At 43.3% G+C, this 26930-nt stretch overlaps 1 protein-coding gene across 1 annotated transcript in view; it reads right to left on the bottom strand.

Annotated features, from left to right (window-relative positions):
* Positions 1-26930, bottom strand: part of LOC144824549 (TLC domain-containing protein 1-like) — a 144302-nt gene that overhangs the window by 38688 nt on the left and 78684 nt on the right. Inside the window, exon 2 of the mRNA XM_078683602.1 lies at positions 22466-22548. Within this exon, the coding sequence (XP_078539728.1) occupies positions 22466-22548 (83 nt within the window). The remainder of the gene's footprint in view (positions 1-22465; positions 22549-26930) is intronic.

The raw sequence follows: 26930 nt of genomic DNA, 5'->3' as shown, positions 1-26930 counted from the left end.
GCTGTTACAGATATATATCTTTTTTTAAACGTTAATTTCTCAAAATCCACTGGAGCACATATATTGAGACCTACAAAAGGCACATCGGGCTACCAGTCCCTACAATTTTGCCAAGTTTCGTGCAAATCCATTCAGCCGTTCGGGCTAAAAGTGAGGCCAACCGCCCTATGGAAATTAACATGGGAAAAATGCGTTTTGGGACCCCCCTTTTTTCTCGGCCCCCCCTTGACGAACCCCCCCCCAAATTTTCAAGGGCTGCTCAGAAACAAAATGTGCCATTTTCCTGAAAATTTCAGCCAATTCCATCCACAAACGCCAAAGTTATTAGACATAGAATTTTCAAAAAACCCATAGAGAAAAAATCCTAACTATATATACCTACTGGCGACCGCCAGTAGGTAATATACATACATATATATATATATATACATATTCCGAGAAATGCAAATCCTAACGAATAAATATCCAGAAGAGCCCACTCGATCAGTTCAGCAGTTTATTTTCAGTTCAGCAGAGAAGGATGAACGCATTTCGACCACGTCCGTGGTCTTGGTCACATGACCATCACCTCCATTACATGACTTTTAAAGGGTGAGTGCACATTTGAAATCATTGACATGAACAAAATGTTCAAGGCACATTAATTAAATCGTGACAACACAAATAATCATAATAACAGGTGCAGCTGTTTTGTACAAAGCGATCTATACAATAATTTTTCTGTCACTTGCTCAAAGCGGAGCACCATTGCTTTGTCAGAGCGGGAGCTGCATGTTAGCAGCTCTGCATCTGTCAAAGCTATGGCGGCTTCAACAGGAGGCAGGGTGCCAGCAGCGACCGTGGGACCTTTGCGCTCCCCTGCATCCTGCAAGACTTGTAAGTGGGTGACCTTGGTGGGACCAGGGCATCCATATAAAGCCCGGACCCTAGGAAATGGGGTCCTCGAGGACTGGAATTGACCTGGAAAGGGTAGCCGCTTAGCCCCCTCCCTTTAAGTTTTGTAATGTGTTTTTTTGAAAGGCCAGGTCCCTTCCTTTTAGTTATTAAATGAATATTTTTTCAAAAATTAGGCCGGGCCACAGGGATGGGGGCAGGTCAAAATTGGTCCAGGGAAGTGGGGCCCACGCAGCCCCCCTCCTTGAATAAATAGGAAAAAAAGACAGGCAAGTCCCTGGAGGCCACGCGACCTTTCACCACTATTATGCAAGTGCTCCTCCTGGCGTAGTGCTGGTTGGGGGATGAAGTACCCATAGATACTGAGGGCCCTTGGGGGTCAACAAGCCCTTCTGTTACCTCCAGTAAGTCCCAAACAGTGGGATTGCTGAGAGGTCTTTGGAGGCTACGCCCCCTTTCCCCACCACTCTGTAAAAGTGCCTCCTGGTGCATTAATAGTAGGGGGCTGAAGTCCCCTTGGCTCCAGAGGGTCTTTGGGGGCCAACTACCCTCCCTGTTACCTCTAGTAAGTCCCAAGCAGCAGGATTGCTGAGAGGTATTCAGAGGCCATGACCCCTTTCTCCACCACTCTGCAAATGTGCCCCCTGGCGCACTGCTGGCTGGGGGCTGAATTCCCTATGGATGCTGAAGGTCTTTGGGGGCCAACAAGCCCTTTTGTTACCTCCAGGAAGTCCCGCAGAGCGTGACTGCTGAGAGGACTTCGAAGGCCACACCCCCTTTCTCCACCACTCTCCAAACGTTGATCCTCCTAGCACACTGCTGGTTGGGGGATGAAGTTCTCTTGGATGCTGGAGGGTTCCTGGGAGCCCAAAAGTCCTTCTTTTACCTCCAGTAAGTCTGACCAGCTCTCAGGAATCCTGCTGTGTCAGAGGCCCGCTCACTTTTCTTCAGAACTCTGCAAACCTAGCTACTACAAAAACCGAAGGTTACAAGGTCGCTATAGTTTGCAAATAGAATTTAAAAAACCTTAAAAGTTCACTGAAAAAAACAGGGAGGTTATAGTTAGCAAATAGAATTAAAAAAAGCCTTAAAAAATCACTGGAAAAAACAAAGGTTACAGGGAGGTTATAGTTAATCTCAGATGTCACTTGTACAAAACCAGTGACATTCAGCAGTTATAGTTACCTGAGCTATAATGTATGTCCCCACATGCACTGTTTATGACCTCACTTATTACATTACTCATGACATGGTCAGTGACATCACTGATGACATCAACCTCAGAACCACTCACACACAGCCGCGGCCCGTGGAGGGAGTTGCGGAGGGGCAGAAAGGCGGGGCGGGGCAGGGTGGGGGTGCTAAAAACCGGAATATGGATAATTGGAGGTAAGTAAACAATTTAATTAATAAAACGAATTTCGTAGCGCGGACTGCAATGCATTTTGCGATGCAGGGCGCGCTTCGAAATTTGTTTTATTTATTAAATTGTTTACTTACTTCCAATTATCCATATTCCGGGTTTTAGCACTCCCCACCCTGCCCCTCCCCGCCCCGCCTTTCTGCCCCACCGCAACTCCCTCCACGGGCCGTGGCTGCTCACACACCCACTCACACCCCATACAACCTGTCATACACTCACTTCCACTTCCACACAGCCACTCACATACCCATTCACAGACCCATACCTGTACTCACATGCCCACTCACTCATACAGCCACTCAAACAACCATTCACTCACTCATACAACCACTCAAACAACGAGTCACTCACCCGTACAGCACCTCACTTAGCCACACAATCACCCATTCAGCTACTTATACACCCATTTATTCACCTACAGTCACTCGCACACCTACCCACTCACCATACAGCCTCTAAAGACAGCCTCTCACTCACCCATACACGTGCTCACACACTCACGCAACCACTTACATACCAATTCACACATCCATACAAGCACTCACACATCTGTTCACTCACCCATACAGCCATTCACAGACACTTACTCTCCAATGCAGCCACTCCTCCGACTCATTTAACCAAACACCAACAGCAACTCACTCACTCATACAGCCACTTACACATGGAGTCACTCACTCATGCAGCCAGTGAGACCCCCACTCACTCACCCATACAGTCACTACACACCCACTTACCCACCCATAGAGTCACTCACATCGCCACTCTCACCCAAACAGCCACTGACATACTTACTCACTTGCCAATACGCCACTCACGCAGCATCTCACTCACTCACACAGCTACTCACACATCCACTTGTACACACATATAGCCACATTACACACCCATACACATAAGGTTACAACATACAATCACACCGCTAATCACTACTGTTACAAGTAGTATCCCTCAGTAGTAGTACACCTAGTATACTAACTTAACTTTTGTAATAGTATGGTTAGTTTATATATTTGACACCCATAACCTCTTAATAACACTTACACTCACTTGATGTCATCAGTGATGTTATTTGAGATGTCATCAGTGATGTCTTCAGTGATGTCACTGACCATGAAATGAGTGATGTAATATGTGAAATCATAATCAGTGCTTTGCGGTGTCGTAAGTTATAGTTATAGCTATAACTATAACTGCTGAATTTCACTGGTTTTGTATGAGTGAGCCTAACTATAACATCCATGTAATCATTTTTCAGTGAAAAAAATAAAATAAAATATATATATATATCTATATATATATACATATATGTGAACAAGATCCCACTGGATCGAAACACGTCATGCTGAAAGTGTACCAAATCAGGCTGGAATAAACTTCTTTGCACCTACTTGTGGTCCAGGCTCCTTCGATGTTCGAGGGACTGAATGGAGTATGCTGATATATATATATATATATATATATATATATATATATATATATATATATATCTTAACCAAAATGACTCCAGCCCACTACGCGCTCTCATCCGGTGCAGGAAGCAATGGAAGGAATCAGATCCATAGTATTCTTGGTCAAACGAAGGGATGCGGCACACCAGGGCATCGCAGTTCTCAAGGTTTTATTCGCACACAACTAACACCAAAGCGGTTCGACACAAGGTCTTGATCACAGTTATATTACTTATGCTGTGTTGTGTAATTTATAGAGTGTGGTAAATACCTACTCTGCTCCACGCAGAATCGAACAATATCACAATGTGATCTCTATATTTGAAATCTTTGAGGAACTTTTTAGAAACAAATGGAAAATTTCTTAGTTGGCACACTGGCTTCCTATTTTTATCACTGTCTCCAAGAGGAGCAAGTTTGAACTAAATGGAAATAGAAGGATGTGTTTATATTTGATTCTTGAGTGAGAGTACTAGAAATTTGAGATTTCTGGGTGCCTCATATTCTGCACAGTTTATGGCTTGATGTGTGTCGTGTAAGCCTTTATATTTTCTGCAAAAAGATATTTCTAGCTAAAACTGGTCAAGGGCTAGGCATTAGGCAGTAATGAGAACCCATAGAAATTATTCTGAATGCAATATACTCAGAATCAAGCACTGATCCAAGTGAGAAGAATTCAACAGACAGGGTAGTGTTAGCCCAAAAGTAACACAACATGCCACATCACAATAGTGGACTTGCTCTTATGGAAACCAAGGAGTCAAATGACTGATGCACTTATTTCAGTCCTTACTTGTCCCTGCCGAAAAAAGAATACTGCAATGACAAACAAGCATTGAGAATACAATAGGTCTCGCCTTTGATTACGTTAAAGCCATTTGCTTTGCTAATGGTATTGTATAGCAAAGCAAATGGCTTTAACTTAATGAAAGGCGAGACCTATTGCATTTTTAATGGTTGTGAAGCAATTGAGATGCAATTGGATCGCAAAAAGGGGAGAAAGACTGAAGATCCAGGCAGGAAAAAGGAAGTAACAGGGGAGAAAGATTAAATGAGGCGAGCCGTGAAGAAAACGAGAGGGCGTGGTGAAAAGACCAGAAAGGAGAAAGGAGAGTGGTAAGGAACAAAAAGTATGTATAAAATACAAATAAGATTGAGATTGAGATAAATCTATGGATGCAAAGTGAGAGTCAGGCTGGGTGAGGAAAGAGGGTGGAGAGATACAAGAGGAGAGAGGGCAAGAGTACAGAGAGAAGACAGAGAGAGGAGGAGGGGAAGTGACATGCCCAGCGCTTCTGGGGGGGGGGCGTCCTGAACACAGCAAAGCTCAATTGTGAACAATTGTGGGAAGTAACCGCATCGTGGTAGAGAAGGTGGAGACACTGGTTGGAGAGTTGTGCTATGCTTCCAATATGGCGTACACCTGAACACATCTTCAAGACACATGATGGTTATCTTTCCACCACAAACCAAATTATAAAAGAAAATTCATGGGGGGGAAAAGGATTTCAATTCTGCGTGCTATGTGACACAACACGGTAGAGTTAGCTGTAAATGGGTAAGAAATAGATCAGAACAAAAAAAGAATTGGTTGAAAAGCTAATGAAGACGGCTGTAATGCCAGAAACCGGTAAAAAAAAAAAAAAAAAAAAAACTCGGAAGCTTGTTTCCTTTCCAGTAAAGAATTGGCTTGGTAGTTTGGTCTGCCCTGTTCCCATGATGCACTGGGCCAGGGTCAGACTAATTTGCATGTAGCCAGGTTCTGAACTGGGATGGTGCAGTGAGCTAAAAAACGGTGATGGATCAAGCCCTGATCTTACGACTGGGTAGGACTGTTCTGCTTAATTCAGATACTCTGTCCATCACCACCCCCTTTTTGAAAAGCTAATGAGCCATCCTTTTGTGCCCAACCATTCTTTGCTGGCTGAAATACTTTAGTTATTTACAAAGCACAACACATGCCATTTCCAGGCACAGGGCATGTGAGCCTCCTGCTTGCAAAGCTAATTAAACTGCAACACAAAATGTAAAAAATGAAAAAAAAAATGATCCCCCGGCTTTGGTTTTATTGACTTATTTCACAATGCTCCTTAACACCTTGACCGCGGCGCAAATTCCACTGCGTTGCTGGAAAATTAATGAGTGGGCGGGGTTCGGACGGCCCCCGGCTGTCCTCCGTACACGCCCACTGTGACGTTGGATGGCCGGGGGCAGTCCGATGCATGGAACGAGTTAATGAATTGAAGTGGCCATTTGTCTGCACAACAAAAAACAAGAGTGGGTTCAGCTGCAGCTTTCCTCTCTGTCCGAGAGGGTGAGGCACACACAACACATTTAGCTGGCATGAAATAATCACCAGTTTTATTGTTGCTTTTTGCTCTCAGCTCACCCCTTGCTAAGAGTCTGTTTCAACAGAAATGTAATAATAAATGCCTCAAAATGAGTATGTGCACAAGCTGACGCCAACTTCAAACTAAAACTTTGCAAACTTAACTATAAGGCGCGGTGCAATGTTATTTTAAAAACTCTGCCTGAACTCCGTTCATTTTCTAGTGTATACAGCAGTGTCTCAGTCAGTGCCACTGCCACATCAAGGTATTTTACACCAAACACTGGTAATGTCTGGCGCACCGCTTTCGACGGTCATGCACAGCACCATTTCCATGAGAGGTGTTGTTAAGCAATAAGTGGACTGTGGCCATAAATTAAATAAACACACAAGCAGGTGTCTTCGCGCTATTTTATATATGTTCACCACATAGCGCTCTCAAGTGTCCTTCTAAACAGTAAACACGAGCTCCTTCGAGGAGCTCCGTGCTAATAAACAGTAACACGCACACTGCCTCTGTATAGCCACAAGATTGGACTGGAGTAAGAATGCCGCTTACTTTTTTTTAAATCAATCAGTCGCGGCCGGCATTACGGGCGGGTGGGGGGGGGGTGGAAATGGGGTTGTCGCAGCAGAGGGGATGGGGGGGAGTTGGGATTAATAACTTACCTTGGCTTCCAGCTTTTCTTAAGTCCCGAGACTCCAGACTCCCGACTCCACCCGTCGCTGCATTTGAATTCCTCTGGGCTCGTCGTCATCAGGATGGCGGCAGGCAGCCTCCCTCCCCCCCACTGCCGCGGTGTTAATTGGTGCAGCCGCTGCCCCACCCGCGTCATTTTCTCTCTGTATGCTGCAGAATACAGAGAGAACAGGGAGAGTGGGCGGTGTTACTCGAGGGCATGGGGGAGTGACTTGCCCACTGTTGTTATTACTGTCTGTTTGGGCGGCCTCAGCCATTCCCCGCTGCCCTCGAGTAACACCGCCCACCCCCAACCATCTGCTTTCTCGCCGTGCGAGAAGGCAGAAACAAATGGTAGTAACAACTACCATTTGTTTCTGCCTTCTCACACGGCGAGAAAGCAGGGAGGCGGCGCCCAAAAGCCCCCATAAAGGAGCCGCCACTGCTGAAATGGTTTTCAGAATCGTTAAACGGGTTTAGAAATGGATACCAGTTCGGAAGGGGTGTGTTATGAGTGTTCCTTCCAAATTCCAAATCAGTACATATGTATTAGTTGTCTACAACTATAATTCTGGTTGCAAAGCATTGAAATGTTACTGACTCCCAAGTTGGGTAGGGTGTCCTTTGGACTTCTTCCCCTTTTTGAATCATGGTGGCAGCTTCATTGGGAGCAGACAGTAATCCACAGGACCACTGCCAACTCTCTCTGATGTTTTTCAAAATGGAGAAACTTTTTTAAGCATCCTCTCATGCTGCTATTAAAATATTCCTTTTTGAAATACATTCGTAGGGATGGTGCCCTGCTGTTGCTTGCATTCCACCATCCCTGTGAAGGTACATAATTAGTGGGAGTTGCAATTTTGAGTACTCACCAGGCACGTCCTTCTGCGACCCCCTCCAAACCATTACTTTAAGGATGGGTGTTATAAATGAAGGGTTGACTCCATCAGCTGGTAAGTGAAGTATAGGTTTATTTGCAGTACAGGTATAGGTAGAACAGCCTCCCAGTCCAACCACAGCTCCAACTGTCAACCAGGCAAAGGAGCTCCAGAACATAGAACTTAGGGAGGAATCTAGAGTGCTGGCGCAAGAAAGAAGCTAAGCACTGTACAACATATCTCCCTTCTTAGTAAGGAAAGAAAACACGGAAAAACATAAAGAAACACTAATGCACATAATCATTCAAGTACATGGGTGGACGACGGGAGCGAGAGCTCCTCGAACCAGCATCAACCAAAGAAGAGGAGGAAGAAACAGGATCGCAAGATACAGAGGCAGGAGCAAAGGAAACAGAAGTGGAAGGATTAACCGCAGAATCATTATAGTAGGAACATGAAGATGTGGAGGCATCACCACCACCCACCTCCCCCGTCCAGTTGACAAAGGGGTGAGTACAGAAGGATCACCAGAAGACAATAAATAACCATTACAACCAACACTCTGAGGAGGAAACAGGTCATCAGAAGAAGAGTCTTTACATTTCTGATAGAGAGCTACTCTGCGGTAGTTCCAACTTTCACCATTAGCTAAGACGATGAAATGAGGAAAAACTCTCTTGACTCTAAAAGGACCCCTAAACTTGCTGAGACCCTTAGTAAGTCTTCCCGGCTTAACTTTAACCAGGTCACCAACAGAGATGGGAAGTTGGGTAATGTCATGAATTGAGGGAACATCGCCGCCAGAACCCTTTAACCAAGCAGGGGTCAATTTGCTTACAGGATTGCGACCACGCATAAGCTCGAAAGGAGACTTCTCACCACTCTTGTGAGGTGTAGAGCGATAAGCCCAAACCATCTCCTGGACACGCTCATCAGAGAAGCACCCAGTCTCAACAAACATTTGAATCACACCCTTGACAAGGCGATTCACTCTTTCGCAAAGGCCATTACCCTGTGGGTTGTAAAGACTAGTCTTCTGATGCCTGATGCCACACTCGTTAACAAAAGAAGTCATTTTCGAGGAGGTGAGTTGAGTCCCATTGTCAGAGATAAGGACACTAGGATACCCCTCGTTGATAAAAATACTTTTCAAAAACTTAATGGTAGCATCAGTGGTAATCTCTTTCACAAACTGTACACACAGCCATTTTGAAAAACAATCGATTAGAACAATTGCGAAGCGATGGTCGGTGGGTAACTCACCCATGGGTCCTATAAAGTCTATGCAGACACTGTGCCAGGGAGTATCATCAAAAGTAATTTTGTGTGCGGGCTGAGAGCCCAAGACTTTGAGGCGCTTCTCCCCCTCTTTGCAGAAACTACACTTTAGAACACAATCAACTGCTTCATTGTCAATAGAGGGCCACCAAAAGTTCTGTTTGACGCGGCGTTGAGTGAGACTTTGACCCAAATGTCCTTCATGGGCCAAGTCTAGAATCTTCCTTCTTAATAATCTGGGAGGGACAAAACGGTCACCTCGCATCAAAACATCTTTACCTTCTAAAGAAAGTTCATCTAAAATTTTTAGAAAAGGTCTGACCGAAGGACTAACCGTACTTTCTCTCCTAGTACCATTAGAGACAAGACTGATAACAGCCTTCAAAGTCAGATCTTCTTCCATTCCTTTGGACCATTCATCACGGGAAAATGAACCACCACCCACCAACAAAACATCCTCCATAACAGCAACCGCTAAATCATCAGACGTGTTCTCAGACCCACTACACACAGAAGGAATGGGGAGCCTGGACAAACAATCTGCTTGGATATTCTTCCACCCGTGAACAAATTCGATCTCACACCGATAATCCTGCAGGCGAGAAGCTAGTCTCGCCAACCTTGGGGAGCCCTTACCAGCCCCACCCGGAGCTAAGATGTTTAAAAGGGGTTTGTGGTCTGTGCGCAAAACGAACTTGTAACCCCACAAATAGGTACGAAAGTAGCTTGTTCCCCAGACGGCGGCAAGAGCCTCACGCTCTATTACTGAGTAGTTAGCCTCAGAGGTGGATAAAGGTCTAGACGCGAAAGCTACAGTTTTCTCCACACTGCCATGTCTTTGTAAAAGGACCTCACCAAGACCAATGGCACTAGCGTCAACCATGAGAATAGAGGACCGAGCAGTGTCAAAAGGGGTAAGCACATCTGCTGTTTTGAGTTCCTCCTTGATCAACTTAAAACAAGATTCGTGCTCAGTGGTCCAACAAAATTTGACACCTTTTTTAAGTAAGGACCTGAGGGAAGCAGTCTTGGAAGAGAAATCCCTTACAAATTTCGAATAAAACTCAATCAAGCCCATAAAGGACCGAAGTTGATCCTTATCCACTGGGGAGGGAGCTAACTCAATGGCTTCATTAAGTTTTTTTTAGGTTTGATGCCCTCTTCCGACAAGCAAAATCCTAAGTACTCTATTTCTCTCAACAGAAAGGCACACTTCTCTTTTCTTAATGTCAACCCAGCCTCATCTACTCTACGTAACACATCTTGTAAGATCTTGTTGTGTTCCAGCAGAGAGTTGCCATAAATCAAGATATCATCTTGAAAGTACAGTACCTTATCAAGACCCTTAAAGACTTCAGAGACCAGTCTCTGGAACACGCTAGCAGCTGAGACTAGCCCAAAAGGTAGTCTGGTGAATTGGAATGTGCCCTCGCTGGTGATAAATGCAGTTAGATGCTTTGAGCTTTCATCCAGGCAGATTTGATGGTAAGCGTGTTTAAGATCTAACTTACTAAAAAATTTCGCTCCTTTAAGGGTTGAAACTAATTCGCCAATGTTTGGTAGGGGAAATACGTCAGCTACAACACACTTATTAAGAGAGCGAAGATCCACACAGAACCTGATCTTGTTATCTGGTTTCTGTGAGATCACGACAGGCGAAACCCAAGGAGATGCTTCGATGGGTTCGATGATACCTCCTTGGAGCATCTCCTCAAGCGTAGCCTTAACTTCGTCTCGCAAGGCAAAGGGCACTCTCCTTACTTTGTGTTGTACGGGTGAACTGCCCTTCTTGAGAATTATGCGATGAGAGTAGCCAATCAGTTCACCCAACTGATCTCTAAATACATTTTTAAATCGGGCTAATATATCCTCCATGGATGAAGCCTCGACAACTGAAATTGGATTATCAGATCTAGGATCCACCACTATGTGCAGATCATATTGATGATGACGGCCTAAAATTGCTGGTCCATCTGCTGAAATGTATATTTTACCACAAGCTGATCTTCCTTTGAAAACAATATCAGCTTCGAAGAAGCCCAGTATGTCAATCTTCTCCCCCTGGTAACCAGACGGGAAGATGTCACATGTCTTCAAAACCCTTTCACCCCACACTCTCTTCATCAAAGCATTGGGGATTATGGTCCACTTCGAACCAGTGTCAACCATAAGTGTAATAACTTTCCCATCAATTACAAAATCATCTTTGAAAGGATTACCTCTCTGGTTATCACACGCGCACACAGTGTCATTCAGGACTAAGGTTTTGTTGACATCACGTCTCAATTCAACACATTCATTAACGACTGTAATTCTCGAATTATTCTTATTCTTACACATTTTTGCAAAGTGTCCTGTCTTACCACACCGTAGACATTCTTTGTTATTTGCAAAACAAAATTTTCCCTCCGAAGAGTGGGAAAAACTACCACATCTAGAACACATCTTCTGATTATATTTGCTAACAGATGACTGTTGCACATTCTTTTTCTGAAGAACATAACCCTTCTTCCTAACAATTGCAATGGCAGCAGCTTCATCGTCACTATTTTCGCTAAAAGTGCTCTTATGAGAGATTTCTGCCACCTTGGACTCCAAACTACTTTTCTGTAGTTCTCTCATACACTTTTCGCTTTCCTCCACAACTTTGGCAAGTTCTATTGCGTCTTTTAGAGATGGGTTCTTTGCCGCCCACAAACGTTCCTGTACTTTTCTATTATTGGCTTGAACAACCAGCTGATCTCTAATTAGTTCATCTGCCATTGAGCCAAAGTTGCATTTGATTGATAATTCACGCAGTCTAGCTACAAATTCATCAATATTTTCTTCAGCTAATTGTTTGTTCTTATAAAATTTGTATCTTTGAAGAATAAGATTCTCTTCTTTGCCAAAACGAGTTTCTAATCTTGTTATAGCCTCTTTAAACTCATCGAAGTCAGCTTGTGACCCTGCAGGTAGAACTTGTGGTAAGTATCTGAAGAGTCTCTGACCCTCTTTACCCAACGTGGTCATTAATAAAGCTTTTTTTCGTTTAGTAGAATAGTCTTCACCATCTAAAGCTTCAATATAATTATAGAACATGCCTATCCAGTCTTCCCAGGCAATAGGGGGATTGCCTGGTTCTGACAAAAATTGAGGAGGAAGAGCGACATTGATCGCTTGAGTCATGTTCATATATTACTAGCTGGGTAAAGAGAAGCAAGTATACTTTGCAGTAATGTTATAATAAATGTTTACTTCAAAAGAGAATGTCTGTGGCAAAGAAACGAAGTTTTTACTGTTCAAACAGGAATATATCTATGAAGATAATTAATATCACGGGCAAATACCAATAAATTCCAAATGCGGCGTGTGTGTAGTACTGGATCACAGCGGGTTGACGCGTAAATGAAATGCACCTCAATTATACATCTGTTCCGGTGACACCGTTGCTACTCGCGTTAACAGAATGCTGACTGTGGCGCCGCTTGTGTTTCAGTGACGCTGTCGCTGTTGTGTTCCTGTGATGCTGTCGCTGACGTCAGACGTTGCGTTTGCCGTCGTCTGCGTTCCCTAAGATGCCGTTATAAACGCCGTTTGCGTTTCAATGACGCTGCTGCTTACGCTGCTTGTTTCTACACGCGTTAGAGCACAGTGTGAGTTAGCGTTGCTAGGCAACTCACCGTGATTCGTAGGCAGCGGATGAGATGACGTCAAAGTCTTTTAGAAAATCTTGGTACAGCGCGAACATCCAGAAATTAACTTTTTCCTTAAGCGGTGATCACTGGAGCGGAAACGATGTCGGTGTCCCGGCTGTGTACACGAGGTTCTTGAGAGGCTCCTTGATTCTCTGGTTCTACCGCACTGTAGAGTTTCTTATGACTGCAGCAATATACGGAGGGAAGATGGTTGGACACTCCACAAGTCCAAGTCGCCAAATGTTATAAATGAAGGGTTGACTCCATCAGCTGGTAAGTGAAGTATAGGTTTATTTGCAGTACAGGTATAGGTAGAACAGCCTCCCAGTCCAACCACAGCTCCAACTGTCAACCAGGCAAAGGAGCTCCAGAACATAGAACTTAGGGAGGAATCTAGAGTGCTGGCGCAAGAAAGAAGCTAAGCACTGTACAACAATGGGCTTATGTGTTCATAGGTCAGTTTGCAAAATAATTTACTGGGTGTCAAAGTTTGGTGCGCAATTTGCAACTGTATTTTTGCAACCAGTACATTAGTACAGTTGTCCAGCAGACCTTAAAGAGGTGAAGATCTTTCTAAACTGTTGTAATCAGAGATGGTTTTGCTTTTTGTAATATCGCTTTATGATGGGTTCGTAAGCAGAATTTGTGCTTTCTCTAGAGCAAAACAAGAATCAAACAGTTCACGTACAGATTGATTCTGTACAATAAAAAGTGTTACTCAACTATGTCAGCAGTAAGTTTACTCTGAACATCTAACAAATCAGAAATGAGAAAGCAAAATACGACTTTAAAATGCATTTTCCTGCTCGTCTGAATACACAAAATACTGGATAAGTGTCACTACACGTTTTTAAATGATGTTTTTTTTACAGCGTGTAGATTGTTTCTTTCACACTTGAATTTAAATCATTTTGCATCCTGATGCTCTCAAGCAGCATTGTTCTTAGCAATGCCATCAGGATTCTGAAGATGTCTTTTGATATCTGGTGAGTATAAACGTGCCTCTTCCTACAGAGACAATCGCATAACACTTTTGTTTTTAGCCTGATACAACTGTGCTAATGGGCTGTGCCTTCTTTAGAACAAGGAAAGCTGTGTTTCCATGAACCCACACTGTGGACACAGAGGGTACCTCACATTGGTCTCCGGCTGAAAGCTCTAAAGCAGCTGTAAACCACATTTTTGAAAGAGGCAAGTGTGCGTAGGCTTGTGTGCTACTAAGTGCAACATTGCATATATTTTCCATGGACTAATTCATTCAGAGCAGTGGTAAGGATTTGCGAGGACACTGTTTTGATGCCTTGATAGCTGTTGGTGAATTCTGTATTAGAACATTGGAATGTTGGGAGCTCGACTGAAAACAATGGAGTAGCTCTGGGCTTATAATGGCTGGTATAACCCGGTCCAACATTCCAATGTTTCTTTGTTCACAGCTGTGGCTGTGAACAAAGGCTTCAGGGAGCCTGAGGGTATTTCAATCCTCTCGCGCTCCCTGCAGCCTTTGTTTAATTTCTTAGAACATTCTGCCCTATAGTGGCAGAATGTTCTACTAGCCTTATAGCCCTTTGTAGCTAGGCTATACCGGCTATTAAAGTCCTTCTCCCTTGTTAAATGCCCTCGCCTTCGGCTGTGGCCTTTAACGCTGTAGCTAGCCTTTAATAGCCGGTAAAGCGCGCTACGGCGGGCTATAAGGCTATATTAGAACATTGAAATGTGGCGCTTACTCCATTGAAGACAATTGAGTGCTCCGTGCTTCTACGGGCCGGTAAAGGCCCGCAAAGCAACATTCCAATGTTGTCACAAAGGCCTCTCGGAGACCGAGGGGATTTAAACCCCCTCGGGCTCCGAGAGGCCTTTTTTTATTTGTTAGAACATTCTGCCCTCTAGAGGCAGAATGTTCTAATAGCCTTATAGCCCTTCGTAGCTGGGCTATACTGGCTATTAGAGTCCCGCTCCCTTGTTAAAGCTGGAGCGGGCCATTAATAGCCGGTATAGCCCACTACAAAGGGCTATGAGGCTATTTGATATCACCAGAACATACATAGTGCTCTTTCATTAATTAAACATCTCTGCTATTGAAAGGTTAAGGGTCTGTTTAAAATTGGTGTACGCATGGTGAATGTGAGAATTTCATGATGGTAATACAACAGAAGTGCTGCAAACCCACAGCTGAGACCCGCAGAATCTAACCTCAGTTGGCACGATTGATGCTACATATAATAGCTGTTTTAATGTCACACAATTCAGACCTGAAGTAATTCGGTCTTGCCTTGCCAGAGAATTATAGTGACCCTGTATATAGAGCAATCAATTTGTAAGCTCTTTTTCACTTTCAGAACAGAGCTCAGGCCTCCTGTTTGCTGCACCTTTGGACTCCCTTTGGCAGCTGTGGTGACACCAACACTAGGGCTTACAATGGACTAGCACCACTGCAGGCATGGGATCATCCTGATGGGTCAATTTAAGGTGATGGGCAGGTGCATTACATAAAAGCCTGGTAAGAGAATTTTTAGCCAATGGATTCCAAGAAGAAGCTATGTGACTAAAGCCCACACAGAGGAGATGGAGAGGCACAACCCAGTAAGACAGACCTAGAAGTGTCAGATCCCAAGGTGCAGTTGGGGCAGTGGATCACAAAAGAGACAGGAGGCTGTGGATTCTAATGAGGAGGAAATGTTTTAAGCGTGATGTTAATTTATGTTGACTCAAATAAAGTGTTGTTTCAAGAAGGCCTCAGAGAATGTGAATGTGTCCCACACGTTTTGTCGCTCTGTGAAAGCCTGGTTATCTTGAATCTCAAGAGGCTCACAGTGAGACACTTACATTAAAAAAATGTGTAGCATACATGTTTTTCTGAAAGAGTTGCCCCTAGAAGAGTGCACTCGGTTTCAGAAGAGAGGTTTTAAAACGTAATTTAAAAGTCTGCATCTGTAGGTTTACATTCTTCTGACTGCAGCATTGTAATATGTTTGTCTCAAGGTAGTTTAGGTAGGGAGGCAGAAAAAAGGTATTAATCATGTAGTCCCTTCGACTTTATGCCAGTGAAAAAACATTAATCGTTGGTAAACAGAAAACACAGTGAAGAGTATGTGATTAATGTGTGTATAGTTTTCTATCACAGGAAACCTGTGTTTTCTAAGGCAGTCGATTCCATTCTCCCTCAATACTCCGTACTAAAATGGATATAAGCTAAGGAATGCCACATAATGTACCACAACTTCCTTTTGCCACGTTAGGAGGGTTGCTGTTCATTTGGACTTCGCCGTTTGTTTGGCCTGGCCGGCCACTCTGCCACCTCTCGCAGCCCTCGCTTCGCGGGAGCCGCTTGCGGGTCACTGAACTTTGTTGTTGTGACCTAGCTGGGACCCAGAGGACCGTGGACCACCTTGGAACCATTTGCTCGACTGACGGACAGAGGCGGGACTGCGAGGACCAGCCTGCACAGCGGCGCTGATCGGCCGCAGCTGGTCCTCTTCCCGCCCCCTCCTGCATTAAAGATCTTCCAGCGAGTGCACCAAGTGGGAACTCTTCCTTTTGCCACGTTAGGAGGGTTGCTGTTCATTTGGACTTCGCCGTTTGTTTGGCCTGTCCGGCCACTCTGCCACCTCTCGCGGCCCCGCTTCGCGGGAGCCGCTCGCGGGTCACTGAACTTTGTTGTTGTGACCTAGCTGGGACCCAGAGGACCGTGGACCACCTTGGAACCATTTGCTCGACTGACGGACAGAGGCGGGACTGGGAGGACCAGCCTGCCCAGCGGCGCTGATCGGCCGCAGCTGGTCCTCTTCCCGCCCCTTCCTGTACCTTCCGCTTATTAGGAGAAACTACAACGCGCACGCGGGACGCGCACGGGACCAAGCACGGGGTTAAGCCCGGGCCAAGGGCGGGCCCGTTGTAGCCCGTTAGAGACTGTTAAAGACTGGGCAGGGCCCCCCCTCTTAAGATTACCACCGTTCAGGACTAACTCCTAAACTGTATGTACTTTCTTCCAGTCCTAAATCATTCCTAGGGTTGTTTGTAATTCTTATTGTTTATTTCTATCATAACTTTAGCAAATTTTTAAGCTTTCACTATGTCTACACGAGGAAGCAGAAGCAAAACCGCTGCTAGGGAGGGGCAACTTATAGGTCCCATAGATAGTTTCATTACTAGGGCTAACTCATTTATAGATCAGAGTATCTCCCTCATGGAACGTAGAGTGTCCCAAGATTTAGCTACCGTAAAAAGATCCTCCATGGGCCATCTGGCAGATGCAAGAACACCCGATCAACCTAGGAACCCTGGACGGAGTGAAGCCTGTGGTCAAAGGCATAGCTTACCAAACACAGTCGATCTATCGGCTTCGCAGCTTTCTGATTTTCAACTAACTCTGGACCTAGAAAAGACCCCAGATTTAGTGATCCAAACCACCCCAGAAGAGATAAGACAGTCAAGAGGGAGGAGAGAGTGTGCAATAAGGAAAAAAAAAAAAAGACTTATAAACTCTCAAAAAGACAGGAGAGAAACGTCCTTGTACCCCGACGACAGGAGATCAGGATACCCATATCGTGATTATACATCAAACACCACATGATATCCCGGCCCCTATTAGTTTAGAAACCGTAACTGATCCACCACCAATAAACGAGGCAGACAATAATAATTCTAATACCCAACTGCTAACAAAAATAGGGGACCTATTTAAGCTATTGTTAACACCATTAGAAGTTAGATTGTCCCAAATAGAAAAAGCATTAGCCGAATTGACAACCTCTGTAAAAGCTAACCCAAATCAAGGGGCACAAAAGATTGGGGGTGGTAAGCAGTCCTCCTCTAATCCTATTGCCCAAAATAAAAAATCAGTCCCCCTAGGATTAGCTGCTAAACCAATTCAAACTACAGCTGCAAAAAGTAATATAACAGAGAAGCCATTAAACAAAACCCCAAATACCACCTTAAATACTAATTTGGAACATAATAACATTGGTCCAAAAATACCAGCAATACAATCGAACAGAGGGTGGGACAGAGTACCTTCTGATGGCAAATTTTCCGTTAATTTGCCACCTGAAGCTAGTCCCTTTGTAGTCGTAATGACCGGAGTACCAGAATTGGCGGATCAAAATTCAGAACCAATCTGGTCTCTAAAGAACAAGGCTCAACATTGGCTTAGTATGAACCGGCCACTTCCCCCGTATTACTCAAGTAAGAACTTGATGGTAAGAAGAGCCCCTTGGGTAGGGCATGGTAGGAAATCAATACAGGGAGACTGTGTTCTCATTACTTTTGAAGATCCTAGAGTGGTTGACCATATTTGTTCATGGGAACACCCCAGTCTAACGGGTGGAATAGGAACAAAGCGCCTTTCTTTCTTTTACCCCCCGAGATATCGTAATGGTCCTCATTATGATGGATCCTGGCACACAGTGGGCCCTCGATATCGGGGTGGAGAAAGAGAAGAGTGGGGAGGACATCATCTGAGAGATTCCTACAGAGAGCTACTGTGTTGGGAGGGTTGGAGTGGTATTCCAACGATGAACAGATATAGTGGTCTTGAGTCAGTTGATTGACCACCATTGCTTGAAGACCCCCCTAGGCCCAAGCCAGCGGAGCCAGAGCTTTATCCTAAACCCCAAATAGTTGACATTCCCAACAAGGACCCCCAAGCTTTAGGCGTTGTTTTTTGGAACATCGCCGGCCTTCGCCCTAAGATCGAAGATGGGAGCGCCATGAGCTTCCTGGGAAGACAACAAATTGTCTGTCTCCAGGAGACATGGTCACCGATGGAACTTCACCTCCTGGGATTTAGGACGTATTTTTCTCCAGCTTTGGTAGGAAGTATGGGCAGGCCCAAGGGAGGATTGACCATCTATATAGCAAATACCATCCAGAAACTAAAAGTAACAATAGTTGAACTGGACGTAAACTTCCAGCTTCTCTCCCTTTCCTTACCCAATAACGAGACCGTCATGCTTATTAATTTCTATAATAATTTAGAGGAAGGAGAATTCTTGAGGGCGGTATCTAACCTTTATGAGAAACTCTCCCATTTCAGACAAGCTAAAGGAGGCAAAGGCGCTGTATATTTCCTATGGGGGGGGGGGGGGATTTTAATCTACATCCCTGCCCACATGATGGAAAAAACTGTGGTGGGATGGTGAATGAGCAGGATATCCCCCTCACTCACTTCAGCCATACTAAGGTGGGCACACTTATTATCAGACTTGGACCTCTTAATAGTTAACAACCCGACCTCTAATACTAATCAGTTACAACCAACATACTTGGGGAGGGGATACCAAACAACAGTTGACTATATCCTCGTATCAGACGGTTTGTCAAATAGAGCCAAACATTTTGAGGTTCTAGAAAATATACTGACCATTCGGCCCTTATGGTAGAACTTTATTTAATGCACTAACAAACCCTTACCCTAACGATAGCAAAAGCGCTGAGTCAGAACAAATTACATATAGCTCAGTTAAACGGGTATACTCTAAAATGGGGGAAGATAAATCCCGGGCAAATTACTGAAGAGCTGATTAAATCAGCCTACCCCCACATTATAAAATGCCTAGATCTAACAGTAACAGAGGAGGAAGTTCTAAGCAACTTTTCTATAATACTAGCTACTATTAAGGGCCTTCTGACAGCAAAACCAATAGTAGAAACATCAACTAAGAAAGGCTGGTTTAACCATAGCTGTACCCTGGCACATTCTAAGCTAAAAGTGGCCTTGAATAAAGATGCTAGAGATCTACAGCTAATTGCTAGACTTAGAAAAGAGTACTTGGCTGTGCATAAGCAGAGAAAGGCCGAACTGAAACAGGCGTTGTGGGACGAAATACACAAAAGTGCCTCAGATAAAAATAGTGAGGCCTTTTGGAGGGTAGTCAAGTCCCCATTCCTAGCTGACGATAACCTTCCCAAGATTGAAGTGGCCATAGAAGAAGGAGCTTGGGTATCCCATTTCTCTAAAATCTTTCAGAAAGAATCACATATAGCAGGACCAGACCTAACTTACCCAGCGGTCGTATATCCTATTTCCATAGAATTTTATATTTCTGAGGTGCTTCTGGCCCTAAAAGTAAGTAAAAATGGCAAAGCACCGGGGCCCGATGGAGTCCCGGTGGATATTTTTAAATATAATGTGGACCTCTGGGCCCCTATACTTACTAGAGTATGTATGGCAGCCGCAAAAAAGGGGTTGTTGGATTCTTGGACCAAGTCCATCATGGTCCCAATATTTAAAAAGGGAGACCGCAGGACCCTACTTGTTATTGCCCTATCTCACTGATGGACTCGCTGGGCAAGGTAGCTGGCAGGGTTGTCCTTGAGCGACTCCAGCAGTGGGTAGAGGAAAGGGGTGTTTTGTCCGATCTACAATTCGGCTTCCGGGAAGGTTTTTGGTACAGTAGAACAGGCCCTAAATCTATCCATGATCCTGGGTAAATATATTCACGCAAAACAGGACAGGCTCTACATGGTGTATGTGGACTTGTCCGCCGCTTTTGATTGCATGTCCCATTCAAAGCTCTGGTCAGTTCTGGCACAAATGGGAGTGGATCCCCCACTTTTAGATTTTTTGAGGGAGTTATACTCCAAAGCTTCCGCGAGAGTCCGCTTTGGTCTGAAGGGTGAGTTGTCTGCACCTTTTGGAGTGGAGCGTGGAGTTAGGCAAGGATGTGTACTGGCCCCCTTTCTTTTCTCCTTGTATACAAACAGCTTGGAGGTGGAGCTATTAAGGGGGGCTCAGGACCTCCCGCAAGTAAAACAACGCCTAATTCCCGTTCTGCTCTATGCGGATGACGCCGTCATACTGGCACGTACCCCGCGCGAGCTACAGAAGGCTCTGTCAGGTATGCGGAGTATATGGGCAGTCTTGACCTCCACATAAACATTAAGAAGACCTTTGTCATGGTGGCAGGCAAAGGGAGAAAACGGCCTAAGGATATATACCTTAATAACCAAAAACTTGAAGTGACGGCCCAGTATCCTTACCTAGGTATTACAATAGACGAAAAACTCAACTGGAAAGTAGCAGTCGAGGCTAGAAAGCACTGTTTTAAGAGAGCAATAGATGCCCTGATAACTTTCTCACAAAAATTGGGCAAAAGGTCGCCTGTGGAGCTACTAAAAATCTACTACGGTAAATGTCGGACAATAGCACTGTATGGTGCTGGCATCTGGGGGCATGTGGATGTTGGTGCTCTACAGGTGGCAGAAAACTCTTTTTTAAGATTCCTCCTTGCAGCACCTAGACGAATCTCTACATACGCATGCCACATAGAACTAGGCATTCCACATATAGAGGACCTGGTAAAAATTCAACCACTGCTACTGTGGTGGCGTATTTGGACCTCTGATAAAAATATGTTCACCAAAGGAATTGTGGCAGATTCAATGGCATTAGAACATTCGGCGAAAATCAGATGGCTTCTCTATATTAGAAATTTTCTCACTGACCTAGGCTTAGAGACTATTTAACACCAGCAAAGATCAGTGAGATATCTAAGAAGGATCTGAAAGTAATGGCCCTGAGCCACTTAGATGGACTAAGGCTCGATAGCGAAATAGGGAAACCCTCTGTCCTCCATGCAACCATGGTTCAGACCACTATCATGATTCAGCCCTACTTAACAATGGATATTAGTATTTTCGACCGATTTCTACTAACAAGATTTAGAATAAATCTTTTTCATCGGTTAGTAGCTTTTCCCAGGAGGAATACTTGGGAGCCAATCCTAGGACTTTGTCCTTGCGATGACAAATCAGTGCAGACTACTATACATACGGTACTGTTTTGCAAGTTTTATCATTCGACCCCCAGCGGATATCAGCCTTTTTACAGCGCGGGGATGCCCTTGGGTCACCAGGCGCTATACAAATCGCTAAATAAATAAATAAATAAATAAATCATGCTCACCGCAAATTTTGGCTGCTATCTTTGTAAAAGTCATGGGGCTTTAGACAGTGCCATCCCTGCCATGTTGCGTCTTCAGCTTTTGGACTCTGAATCTACTTGCTACCTTGTTGTTAATTTCCTGAAATGCATTTTTAGTCATAGGAAAAACTTGTGAGGAATATGTCCAAAACATAGAATAATGATGTTAATGAAATGTGTAGTGATTCATTTTTAATCATCTTTTATAGGAACTCAGTTTTACGGTGTAATCGATCTTTTTTACTTTGTAATAATATGGATAATGTCGCTTTTATGGATTTCTATTACGAAATACCGAATAAAGAAAATGTACTATTATTATTATAATGTACCACATCGCTTGCTGTGAGTCGTATAAAAGGCTAAACAATTTTTATTTTCTTTGCTGAATAATTTTGTGACCATTGTTGCATAAGCTGGTACTTCATTGCAACATGATTGCACTTTTCTTACGTCTAATCAGGGGTATTGGAACTATGTGGCAGTATGGGATCTAAATAATATAGCAGGGTTGAGTGAACTATACAAGAGAAAGCAAATTACGCAACATAAGTTGACACATTTTGTGACAGTATTATTTGGAAGTGTTTTTTTAGCACTTCTAAATACTTTCGGGGTAAACGTTTCATCTCATTAGCACCAGTTTAACACCTTACTACAGGAATAATCATTTTATAGGTGATGTGTTAATGCTTGCAAAGGATCTGTCACTGTGTAGCGTAATGTCTTGTGCTTTTTTAAGCTTTTTTTGATGCATTTGCTTTAGAATATTTTGGAGTGAATTCTGAAATATAAAGCAGCATGCGGTAAAATATGCGGTAAAATATGTGGCAAATTTAGTAGATCCATAACTATGCAGAAAACACGGTGGCCGCAGAACCACACAAGCCCAGTGGCTTTGCCTTTAGCATATACAATAAGCACCTGAAAACTTACCCAAAGAGGCACAGAGTAGTAGATACGTTGGCTGGGGTGCGTACTGGTACATGTCGGTCAGTATGTCTGGGTACTGAAGCACACTAAGGAGAAAAAGAACATGTGCAAAGATGAAGCCACAGAAAAAAACACTTATATTGGGTCATGCAGATCAACCCTGGGCTCAAGCAGCCTTTGCCAGGAAGAGACAAAGACTTTGCAGTTTGTGTGCAACCGATGGGACTTGACAAGGCATAGGTGGAAGAAAGACCATTTACCGCTTCATCACCGCTCTGTAACCAAAGTAACAGTCAACCTAGCGGGCAGATATATGCATACCTGGCTGCCAACAGTGTTTCTGCAATATACTACAAGGATAGTTATGTTGGATTCACTTTATATGTAAGAAAAAACGCATATCCATTTTTCTTCACACACAAGAGTGAAAGTCAGCAAAAGCAATTTATGACAAAAATGTATAACAAAAATATACCAAATTGTTGATCCTTTTCACAATATTATTGGAAAAGGTGATTCGTTGTTAGTGCTAAAGAGCTCGTGCAGTGAATAAATAAGGGCATGGTACACAAATAAAAAGGAAAAACTTCATAGCGGCTTTGTAGGCAAAGGTTTTATAGATAAGCCTGGTCAAAAACAACGTTCATTGGAGTCTCTACTGTTGAGACCATTTGATGGAATCATAACACATGCCAGTATCTAAACATCACGCTGGGCCAACAGCTTTGCCCCAACTGTAGTCCCAGGGCTCAACAAACAATACTGGCCTGACTTTGATTGAGGGGCCTCCCCCTTTACTGAGCCTCCAGTACGTCCCCCTGAAAGCGAACGTACTGCAGGACTACTGAGCGGAATGTTATTGCGACCTCTCCATTTGGGTACTCCGGTTGCCTGGTGAATGTCTGCCTAGGAAAGGACAGCCTTAAGGCACCACCAGAACTCGTGAGAAAACGGCAGGGCAAGTGAGTCCAGCATGCCTGCCTGTATATGAGAGCTGTTTGCGCAGGCCATAGGACCCAACTGCGGCGTGCCCCAAATGGGTAGCCCAGCATTCGAATCCGGAGGGTTGCTGAGAAGTGATGGCTGCATAGTGGAACCCACTGCTCTGTTCCCTAAATCAGTGATATTGGGGGATACTGCTGGAGGGTTCACTGACAGAATATCAATACTTAAAATGTCCCCATAACACAATATCGAGTTTTAAATATCAAAGTCAAAAATATCGACATCCTATATTTATAATGGTACGTACAAAAAAATTTTTTTTTTTTAAATAGCGATGTCAAAAATATAGTTGTACAAAATATCGTTTATATATATATATATATATATATTCACTGAAAAAACCATAGGTTATAGACCATATATAGTTAGGAATTAGCATTTACAAAACCTTGAAAATTCACTGAAAAAACCATAGGTTATAGACCATATATAGTTAGGAATTAGCATTTAAAAAACCTTATTTTACTCACACAAAACCATTGAAATTCCATATATAGTTAGTTGCACTAACTATATATTGCGCACCCGCAATCCACTGCTGATCATGTCACATATTACATCATTCATGACATGGTCAGTGACATCACTGATGACATCACTGATGACATCTCAAATGACATCACTGATGACATCACTGATGACAACATCCAGTGACTATGTTTCTGTAAAGTTAAAATATGTCTTACATATTGAAGAATGAGTGGATGTATAAGTGTCTGGACGAAGGATTTAGTAGGTGCATGACTGAATGTATGAGTGAGTGATTAAATGTGTCTCACTGAGTGCATGGGTTAGTGACTAAACTGTCTTAATTTGTGCATCATTATGTCTGTTGTTCTGTAAACTGCTGCATGTGTTGATCAGTAGCTATATGAGTAACTATATGGGTTATTGATTGATTGCCCAAGTATTTGCATGGGAGACTGAGTGTGTGTGTGGCTGGATGGGAGGTGTGTGACTCTGTACAGATCAATGTGTACTTGTATCAATGATTGTATAAGAGAGTAAGTATGTGTTAGTATATGGTTGAAAACGTAAGGTGCTCTATGTTTAACTGTATAGAGTAGAAAATGGAAGTGTGATTGATTCTTTACAGGACTGACTAGGTGTGTGAGTAACTCCATGGATGAGTGGCAGAGTGTGAGTGTCTGTATAGGTGTATGAGTGCATATGATTGTGTTGTAAACATGAGTGATTGTATGTATGAATGATTGTATGGGTGAATGAGTGAATGTGTGTGTAGACGTAGGAATCAGTGAGTACGTATGTAGTAACTAGTATTGGTGTGTCAATGGTTTCAAAAATTATACTCTGTTTTTAACACTGGGTGAAACAGAGGTTATATTAAAATGTGAAGAGATGCATTGTATTGTCACATGAATAATATCATCAGTGATGTGGTCATTGATGTCAAATGAGTTGTCATCAGTGATGTCATCAGTGATGTCATTTGAGATGTCATCAGTGATGTCATCAGTGATGTCACTGACCATGTCATGAATGATGTAATATGTGACATGATCAGCAGTGGATTGCGGGTGCGCAATATATAGTTAGTGCAACTAACTATATATGGAATTTCAATGGTTTTGTGTGAGTAAAATAAGGTTTTTTAAATGCTAATTCCTAACTATATATGGTCTATAACCTATGGTTTTTTCAGTGAATTTTCAAGGTTTTGTAAATGCTAATTCCTAACTATATATGGTCTATAACCTATGGTTTTTTCAGTGAATTTCAATGGTTTTTTAATAGCAAATATCATAAGCTGTCGAATGTCAAGTACGTGGTAAGTGAAAACATTTTCGTGTTTATGCACACTGATCTGCTTTGAATGGTACCCCCCCCCCTCATTTCTATTAGGAGTACTCTCTCTTTGCAGATAGTGAAAGGTAGTTAACGCAGGCCTTTGCCCCCGTTGTAATCCGTCGTGCCTGCTTCTCTCTCCATTTGATTGATTGTTATCCAAGTATTTACTGTTTTAGAATTAGTTCTCTTTGGTTCATTCTCTATTTACAAACAAACACAGAGTCGCAATACTCTGTTTAGTCTTTGCAGATAACGAAAAATCGTGTAAAAAAAAGAAAAGGAATCGAGCAAAATCAGTAGGCCACTAATGGGATCTCTTTTTGACCTCGCTAAAATAGAAACATTAGGAACAACCCCTCATGACAAATACAAAACTAGTGAGATGAACTGAACTCCACACAATGATGGCTGCAAAACAGCTCGGCTCCGCCACCCACCCCGCCCAAAATAACGATAAAGAGCGGCTGCCATGATTGGTTGCGGAATGGCCACGACGGAGCTACGAAATGATGCTGCTCTCATGCTAACCCCAGCTTCAGTCTGAAACATCCAGAAACACTGTAGACTACCAATTCGATCAGTTCCGGTAGCGCCCCAATGTAACCCGGTAGAGAAGAACTAGCCCTCCCCTCTTTGACTGATGGTTCTTGTTGCCTGTCCCTTCTGTTCTCATTTAACAGAACTATTTAGCCTGCTGAAAGGGGTTGTGTTCCGACCGCTGGTTGGTGGAGACATTTTGACTATATTCTGGACCTGCGTTGTCGCGTAATGCGTCATATGACGCGCCGCGTTAGCGCATCCGGAAGTCATCCGGGGCGCGCAGCGCGTAACGTAAGCATAACAAGTCATGTGACTTGTTAATAAAACTTTTCATTGGTTCATTTTACTTTTCTTATTGTAATGATGAAAGGCTTGGTCATATGACCTAAAAATTACGCTTTTCATTACTTCCGAACATTATTTTTTCTTAAATATATGTTATAATGTTCCAGACTAATGTACTTTCCCGGAAATTTTACAACTGTCCTGCAAGTAAAATATATTCTTTTTTCGAGAAAAAGAGCGTTTCTTCGTCCCATGATGGAGCCGTTGAGCAAAAGAGGGTCGACCTGCTGTCTTAGTCGCCGATACGCCTGAATATGAGATTCTTATCGATCACTTTATGTTGCAGGAATAGAAAACACAACAGCCCTTGACCATTTATCTTTACTGCGTTCCTTCGTATTATACCTTTTACCCTTCATGTAATTGGTCTTCTTTATTTCACTTGCCTTTTAATGATTCTAAAACAGTGACTATTATTACAAACTTTACCAATGTATATACTACTACCATGTTTTCTTTTAAAAACCTTTATTGTGAAAATTTCATTATACAAATACGAGCCTATAACCACGTGGGCCGGCCACGGAGCAAACTGTAATCGTATGTGATGAGTAGACATTTACACTGTAGAGGAACGTAACGGGCGGGCCATTAGGTTGCAAGAACTAAGGTGTCTAACAGTTACAGAATCGGTGGACGTACATTTTATAATTAAAATACGACAGGGCCAGTTACAATAAAATTATCTAGATATACATTTGCGGGCAAGTACCATGGGTGACGTTAATTCGAACTTTCAACAGTACAGTAATCAATAACACATCAGAAC

Source organism: Lissotriton helveticus, chromosome 3_1, assembly GCF_964261635.1.
Source record: "Lissotriton helveticus chromosome 3_1, aLisHel1.1, whole genome shotgun sequence".
NCBI lineage: Eukaryota > Metazoa > Chordata > Amphibia > Caudata > Salamandridae > Lissotriton > Lissotriton helveticus.
The sequence above is the reverse complement of the archived record's forward strand: the minus strand, read 5'-3'. Positions and strand labels throughout refer to the sequence as shown.